At 40.0% G+C, this 8868-nt stretch overlaps 1 protein-coding gene across 1 annotated transcript; it reads left to right on the top strand.

Moving 5' to 3' along the window:
- The first annotated feature begins 5148 nt into the window (after positions 1 to 5148).
- On the top strand, positions 5149 to 8058 carry LOC127164923 (uncharacterized). Its single transcript, XM_051109085.1, has 2 exons — positions 5149 to 5918; positions 6945 to 8058. The coding sequence occupies exon 2, from the start codon at positions 6945 to 6947 to the stop codon at positions 7887 to 7889; it is 945 nt and encodes a 314-aa protein (XP_050965042.1). The 5' UTR covers positions 5149 to 5918; the 3' UTR covers positions 7890 to 8058.
- The last annotated feature ends 810 nt before the right edge of the window (positions 8059 to 8868 follow it).

Here is an 8868-nt window from a genome sequence, read left to right as displayed (position 1 = left end):
ATGAAGTGGTGGTGCATCTGGTCTCAAATGTTAAAGGGAGTCCACATCATACCCTCTCTTTAGGCTCATTTAAAAATGTGCAAAATCTGTGCCGAACTTATTGGTGTATGCTGGTTTGAAATGTGTCTGAGTGCGGTCCGACTTGTTCCGATGTGGTCATGTACTGTAGGTACTGCAGTTGCTTCTCTTCGACAGCGCTGACAAAAAGCACAATGGGAAATGTCTTTCTAATTTCACAGCTTAAAACCATGCTTTGTTCTGTACTAAAATATTTAGTTTTGTTTAACTGATGTGTATGAAATTATGTGTAAATATTCCCAAACATTCTGACATTATTTGTATTGGATGATTGGATGATTGTTGTCATAAAATATATATATATATATATATATATAAATAAAACAAAATAAAAATGGATGGAAGAGACAAGACATGTATGTGGAACTTATTATTATTATTTAAAGATGTTATGGACGAACATATAAATAACCATATAGCCTTTAACAGAATAAAATAAGCAACCAGTTTGATGTTGGAAATACACATTAACACATGCAAAACTGACACTAGAAAAGACTAGTTCTAGAAAATTCTTTCTTTGCCATAAAAGATGTCTTTAATTTTTAATGTAAACATGTATTTCCAAGTACAAGTCTTTTATATCTGCTTTTTTACAATATCAAAGACATTCAATGATGGAGCCATTCAAGGAGCTCGCGCAGATAATTACCACGGCCAGTTCATCATCAGCAGTCACACTCCCTATCCAAGCAGCACAAGGGAGAATCCCTATAAATAGCCAAGCAGTCGTACCTTCATTATCTCTAGTCTTTTCAGCACCCCTCCACCACCCCGTCTCCTCACCTTCAGCCCATTTGGGGGGAGCGCTTTGGTTTCGGGCCAAGCGCCGAGCTCGGAACGCTCTCCCCGGGCAGGAGAAGTGCCCCGGGCTCGGGCATGACTACCGAGCTCGGATCCCTCTCCCGGACAGCACGCCAAATATACGCATACCTTTTACTCAGTTTATTATCTGCGAGCGTGAACTCGTGTCTATGGAGTAACTTCGGTAAATATGCTGTTACTCGATACAGTAAATGTACACTGTAATTAAAACATTTCCACTTTATAATTTCAACTGAAATTTCACAAAAAACAAATATTTCACATACGACAAAAACAGAAACAATTCTTGTTGTGTTTTTACGTGTAAAGTGTTCAGGTATGGGTGAAGCCCATGAGCCCAAATTTTCTATTCTATCTGCGTCATCAAAGCTAAAGTTATAAAGAAAGGTTTATACAATGTTGTGCAGTTACAATTACTTCAAAACGGATGCTGGTGTAATATGACACATTTGTAATAGTTTTGAAGAAAAATACCGAGTCAGAAATATTCCACACTTTTTATGAATTTATTTTCTTTGGTTGAAAATGTACACTTCCACGGCAAACTACTACATATCATTCACTCTATAACACAGTTTTTCTTTATCTCACAAGAACAACTAAACAAATCTCACATAATGGTAATTATCTGGTAAGAAGTAAACTGTCAGCAAAAGAATAAGCATTAACTCGATTTATCATTCAAGACTTTACCTTTAGTTTATGGAGTCAGCTAACCCTGAAGTCCATAAAACTCCTGACTTTCCTCTCAAACGTTCTTTGTTAAACGTGTTCTCTTTGAGAACAGTCCAAATGAAGTCCAGAGGAATCTCTTCAAGGCTACTACAGCACGCAGTTGATTTTCTATTTAGCAAGACTAGAGCAGCGTAAGCCGCACCCTCTGTGTGTTTGCCAGTGCCACTGGAACAACTAGACAAGTGGCTCCTCTGAATATCACCTTGTCCTTGATATTCAGGAACAAAAATCACCAAGTCTTGAGAAAACGATGGCACAAGAATTCTTTGGTTAGTCACTTTTTAATCCAGACCGGACTCTATCATACTCTCCGAACTCTCTTCACTTTTTTTTGCTCTTCTACTCTCTCTAGTCCTATTCACCCTCTATTTAGGCCCATTGAAAAACGTGCAGAATCTGTGCTGATCACTGGTGATTCCTGTGAGATGTATGCTCGTTATGTCTGAGGCAGGCGCGGCGCCAGGATTTAATCTTTGGATGGGCCGTAGTAATTTTGGGTGGGCCTTCATTTAAGGAGTCAATATGTTCAATATAAAATGTATATAACAAGCAGGTATACACAAACTATACCAAAGTTAAACTCCTTTTCCCTATCTTTGGATTGTGAATATTGCGGGCAGAGCGATAGAGAATATTTGGTAAACTCCATTTACAGCAGCGGCGCACGCACTGTTAATTCCCTGACCGTTCCATTCGGAACAGGTTATTCTTTACCGGAATAAAATGAAACAGGAAGAAAATTTCAGATCCACTTCTCAACGTTTTTTTTTTTTTTCCAGCTTTCAGTACAAAACGCAATTAAAACAATCAGATGAGACAGTGAATGAATTTGCATTTTAAACGCTCCGAACATGTTAAGAGGCAGGTTATGATTAATCGTCTATCTGCTTCTTTTGATCATGAAAAAAAGATGTATTCGCTGTATAGCGCTGAATGAAACTAACATGAACAATTTTGAATGGAATGAATGTTCAAAGTTAAATAGCATGCGTGAAAAACTTAACTATTGTGGGATACCACATTGTTAAAACACAGGTGAAGTACATTCATATTTAAATCATATAACGGACTTCAAGCATTTAGAATAAGGAAAAAACAGGCTAATAACCAAAACCTGCATATCGAACAGAGTAGCTAGCTTTCGGAGGCGGTGGTGCAGACCCCTGCGATCAGGCCCGGTTCCAGAACCAAATCACTGAGGGTTCTTCTGAAAATTGTGAGGGTGCTCACAAAAAATATGCATGGAACTGTATGAAAACGGTACCACCAAATAGGACTGAGTAATATAAATCGTCTACACTAGTATCGTAATTGTAGTTTCAACAAATGCCATCTAACATCAAGAATACACTGTGAAGGTTATTACTGCATGCTCATCTAGGAGCAGTTCACATGTCGCGCCTAAAAACGCGTTCTTTCCAAAGCGCTAAGTTACGCTCCCATGGCGTCTGTCGTTACTAGGCAACCATGGCCTACGCTCTCCATGAAGACAAGTTAGTTTCAGCAAATGATAAATGGCTTTCTAGCACTGCCCTGCTACAAAATGTATTTTAAAAATGTCTATCCCTGTACAGCTATGATCAGCTGTTTCACCGTCTTGGCTGAGTTTTCAATGTTGTTTCTATAAAGGATGAAGCTGATTGGTTGGTTCGTGTCACATGACCCGAGGTGCGCTTTTAACAATTCAGCTTGTGTATTTATAAGCTTGTGTGTACGTATTAATTTGGCGAATTTATGTATGTGTGTGCATCTGTCTGCGTGTTCATTAATTTAAAAATTAATACGCTATTAATAATTTTATCTGAGGGTGCTTTTGCTTTTGTTTGGGGGTGCTTAGCACCCTCAAGCACCCCCGTAGAACCGGGCCTGCCTGCGATGACCGGTCACAGAGCGAGGAAGACTCTGATCGCTCCTTAGTAATTTTCTTAAGATATTTATAAATTGATGGCTGTTGTGCCATATCATCTAACACTTCTGGGCACAGGCTACACAAACACTTGACGTCGATGACGTACTTGAACAAAATGAATGTATTGGTTAACGTAAATTGTCCTGTTGTGACTGGACAAAATTCTCACGACAATGTTATATATATATATATATATATATATATATATATATATATATGTGTGTGTGTGTGTGTGTGTGTGTGTGTATCTGGCAGTTACTCAGGGTGGGCCCAAGCGCAAGTGGGTGGGCCCAGGCCCAGTAGGCCCACCCACAACGCCGCGGCTGGTCTGAGGGCGGTCCGATATGTTCAGATGTCGTGCTGACGTATACCAAAGAACTCGTGACGGTAAGGTGGCCACGGAGATGTTGCTGCTCCTCACCGACAGTGCTAACCAAAAACACGATGGGAAATGTGTTGCTGAAAACACAGCTTAATGCTTGTTGGTTTAATCAATCATGGTTTGATTGCTTCAAAAATGTTTTGTTTAAATTATCTGATGTTATGGTCAAATTTAAACATAATTTTTAAATCTGAAAACATCACTAACAGAATCAGCATTAACTCAATTATCATTTTAGTTAATATGCTGTCATAAGCAGTAGCTTTAGTTAATATGCTGTCACTAGACAGAAGATGTACATTGTAATTATAACATTTCCAATTTATAACTTATGAAATTTCGCATAAAACAACCAATATTTCACCTGCGACAAAAACAGAAACACACCGAAAAGTGGATCCATCAAACACCTGAAGTTTTTGAAATGTAGACATTTTAGTGGATCGCTGCTATAGGCCCACATCTGTTATACATGTATATCGTCTGATATACATACTTATATCAGAAGTCACTTTCGGCGTGTGTCGGCGTCGATAGCCTAGTGGGCAGCGCGAGGACATGCGGTGCTGTGGACATCCCCGAGGTTGAGTCCCGGCTCGCGAACTCCGACAACCTCCGACGTTTTAAAAATTAGGCGTTCCCGGTGATCCGGCGGAAATGTATTCCGGTTTACATGTGCGCTTCGGACATCTCGGACATCCCATTCGCTTTGAGATCGAAGTCAGGAGATCGGGCAACTCTGCCAGACCAAAAGTCGACATGTGAGCTTCGGACATCCCGGTTCGACTCTGATTACGCGTTCTCGGTAAACCGCCGGTAATATATTTCGGCGAAAATGTATACTGGCATGCAAGTGCTTTGTCTAGCTACATGTGCGCTTCGGTCATCCCAGATATCCCATTCGCTTTAAGACCAACGTCAGGAGTTCGGGCATCTCTACCAGAACAAAAGTTGACATGTGAGCTTCGGACATCCCGGGTTCGACTCTGATCACGCGTTACCGGTAATCCAGCGGAAATGTACTCCGGCATGTATGTGCTTTGTCTAGCTACATGTGCGCTTCAGTCATCCCAAACATCCCATTCGCTTTATGACCGGTGTCAGGTGTTCGGTCCAAAACCAAAAGTCGAAATGTGCGCTTCGGGCATTCCCGTTTCGGCGCTTAAATATTACGCGTTCCCGGTAATCCGGCGGTAACATATTCCGCCCAGTAATGTATTCCGGCATGTATGTGCAAAATCGAAAGTCATGCAGATCCGTAGCTTTGTCTACATGTGCGCTTCGGACATCCCTTACCGGGCATCCCATTCGCCTCATGACCAAAGTAAGGAGTTCGGGCATGTCCGCAAGACCAAAAATCGACGTGCACTTCGGACATCCCGGGTTCGACATAAACGCTTCGGGGTTCGCTTTAAAGACCGGTAATGCGTTCCTGGTAATCCAGCGGGATGTATTCCGGCCAATATTCCGGCATGTATGTGTGGCTCCCACTCGGCAGAAATCGCGGACCGGGGGCACCTAGACCGGACCGAAAGTGCACCCTTCCCTTCGGACCCCGGGTTCGACGAAAACGCTTCGGGCATCCTCGCAAATCTTACCTACTTCTCTTCAAAACCAAAGTCATAATACGACTGGGCCATCCCTGCAAGACCGAAAGTTATGCCTCGCAGCTTCGGGAATCCCGGGTTCGATGTCTTTCACGTCTCTCGGTAATGCGTTCGGGCATCAGCATGTGCGCTTTGGACATCCGCTCGGTCCTCTCTTACTTCGCTTGGGACATCCTGAGCTCGGGCAATCCTACAGGACCAAAAGTCATGTCTCGTAGTTTGTCGACATGTGCGCAGCGGACATCCCGAATTCGCAGCACAACAGCAATTTCGGGTTGCCGAGAATCTGGCTATATATGGATTCGTTGCACGCCTTTACCTTAGTGTCACAGGCTGGATTTTTCGATTTCTGGACTGGAATACAAGTGAAAATCCTGACAAGGTAAGTTGTTTATTTTACGATTCGGCCTATTAAGTGCTATTAGGTGGGTGTTCTGATTGGGTACTTACACCGGACCGAAAGGGCACTTAGCGTCAGCACTCCAGTTTTGTGATACAGCCTTCGCTTCTAGGACACGTGATCAGGCGCCTTTAATTCATGCAGGGCTTTTCAGAATGACAGCACACCTGTAGTCTGTTTCAGAGTTAAAACTAGACATCACGGTATGAGATTACAGTGTTTCTCCTGAAAACTCAGTGTTTTATAACATAAAATGACATTCCTGGCAAGCTGACAGAAATTAAGAAATTTCCTAAAATCAAGTATTAAACTATCCAATCTATTTATTCAAAGATTTAATAATAACTAATAATTATTCTATAATTCTACTGTAACAGCCGGGACGTTTGTAAGGCTGGACAATGCTTTGCATTTGAGTCCATCAAACACCTAAATCGTATATTTTTTTACTTATTCTTTTTTAAATGGCCTAAAAATGTTCTTTGTTAAACAAGTATGTAAGTTGTTTTCTTTAAGAGTAGTCCAAATGACACCCAAATTAGCACAAATTAAAACATTTTTGAAGTACCACATTCAAGGCCCAGAAAGCTAGTAAGGACATTCTTAGACCATGTGACATAAGTGGTTCAACCATAATTTTATGAAGCTACGAGAACACTTTTTGTGTACAAAGAAAACAAAAATAATAATAATTTATTTAAATTTTATTCATAGTCTCAAACTACAGAGCACAGTGCTAGCAATGTCTGGGTAATGGGGTCTGATTCCCAAGAAAAGCAAGAACTGATAGAATGTTTACCTTGAATGCAATATAAGTGTTTGCCAAATGTTTAAAATGGCTAAACTGGCTAAATGGCTAAAGGGCTGATATGTAAATCCATAACTTAATTTGTTTTTTAATAAAATTATCAAATACTAAAGCAGTAGATCAAAGTTATACAAAGTATCTACCATCTCTCAGAGTGACAAATAAGTGCTACATGTTCGTATGTGTATTTTGTGTTTCAGATGGTGTTTGTAGCTGTTGAAATTACTGGTCCCTCATCCAATTCAACAACCCATGAGGATGATGTGCCTCTCAGCTGCAGCATAAGGAACGAAGGATTCACCGTTCCTTGCATGAGCTCCTCTGATGTGGAAGCTTGCATTAAAATGTTTGAATCACATCCAGGTCCACTGTTGTTCAGAAATGGAAAGATCATCAGACAGTCTGAGATCACAAACTGGAATGAATTCCAGTTAACAGGAGAGCAAGTGTGTTGGATCAAACTAAAACGAGGAAACAAAATCAAGTCCTGCCATGGAGTCTACTTGGGGAATGATTACACCTTGACTGCCTGTCATACATTTGAATACTCTCGTTTATATGACGCTTATGTTTTCTTCCCCACCACAGACTTTGTTCTGATTTATGAGGCTGAACTTCCCAAAGAACAGAACATGTTTCATGACAAAGATCAGTGCCTTGTTAAATTACTTGGGCAAACAGATGTTTTGGGCAAAGGTTTACTTGACTGCATTTGTGCACCCAGTAAGAATGAGGATTTATATTTCTACACATTTGATAGCCAGGGGAATCTCCAAATGCATACATGCAAAGATATTGCTTATTTCTCTGGCATGAATGGGAAAAGCCCAAAAAATGAGCTTCTGATGTCCACGGCAGGTCAGCCAGGTGAAAGTGGGAATCCTGTTTTCAGTCTGAGATCCAAAAAATGTGTGGGAATATACAGAGGAATCACAACGTCAAAGAAAGGATGCGCGTCCGAAATAGATTACAAGCAGCTGTTAGAACACACAACGCCACTAAAAGCAAATCCGTCTTGCTTGAACATGCTCTACAGCGTCTTGTCCATTCTTAAGACTGCATTTTTTTGTTGGCCGGCCCTAAGCTATCAAACCTCTGCCGACGATTCAGAAAGAAGTGGTGGTGCATCTGGTCTCAAATGTTAAAAAGGGAGTCCACATCATACCCTCTCTTTAGGCTCATTTAAAAATGTGCAAAATCTGTGCTGAACTTATTGGTGTATGCTGGTTAGAAATGTGCCTGCGTGCGGTCCGGCTGACGTGGTCATGTACTGTAGGTACTGCAGTTGCTTCTCTTTGACAGTCTTTAACAGCTTAAAACCATGCTTTGTTCTGTACAAAATATTCAGTTTTGTTTAACTGATGTGTATGAAATTATGTGTAAATATTCCTTGACATTCTTTGTATTGGATAGATGATTGTTGTCGTAAAAAAATAAAAATAAAAATGAATGGAAAAGACAAGACGTATGTGGAACATTTTTTTTAAAGATGTCATGGACAAACATATTAATAACCATATAGCCTTTTATAGAATAAAATAAGCCACCAGTTTGATGTTGGAAATACTTATATAGTGTGGTGTTCATATTAACACTGTAGAAAAGACAAGGAAATATATTCTTTCTTTGCCATAAAAGATGTCTTTCATTTTTAATGTAAACAAACATTTCCAAATACAAGTCTTTTAATAATATATCCTCTATATTTTACAATGTATATATCAAAGATACACAATGATGTAAAAACCACTAAAAGAATCAGCATATTTCATCATTCAGTGCTCTAACTTTAGTTTAAACATTTCCAGCTCATAACTTCCACTGAAATTTCACATAAAACCAACATTTCACATACGACAAAAACAGAAACACATCTCTTGTTGTGTTTTTACGTGTAAAGTGTTCAGATGTGGGTGAAGCTCAAGAATTCTCCATATTCTATCTGTGCCATCACCAAAAATGTTTTATTGCAAAACAATTTGTAAAGAAGGTTGGAAAAGTTTATACACCAAGGTTTATTTCTTTATTTTTATGGATCAATCTTCTGGTCTGAGCTTATGAGTCAGAGATTCCAGCACGTTCTCGAATGTTCTCCGTATTCAATCTGTGTCATCACCAAACTGA

This window comes from Labeo rohita, chromosome 5 (genome assembly GCF_022985175.1).
Source record: "Labeo rohita strain BAU-BD-2019 chromosome 5, IGBB_LRoh.1.0, whole genome shotgun sequence".
Classification (NCBI taxonomy): Eukaryota; Metazoa; Chordata; class Actinopteri; order Cypriniformes; family Cyprinidae; genus Labeo; species Labeo rohita.
The sequence above is the reverse complement of the archived record's forward strand: the minus strand, read 5'-3'. Positions and strand labels throughout refer to the sequence as shown.

What these genes read in the sequence shown, in the direction of transcription:
- LOC127164923 (XM_051109085.1), top strand. Translation starts at nt 6,945, where the DNA reads ATGGTGTTTGTAGCTGTTGAAATTACTGGTCCCTCATCCAATTCAACA.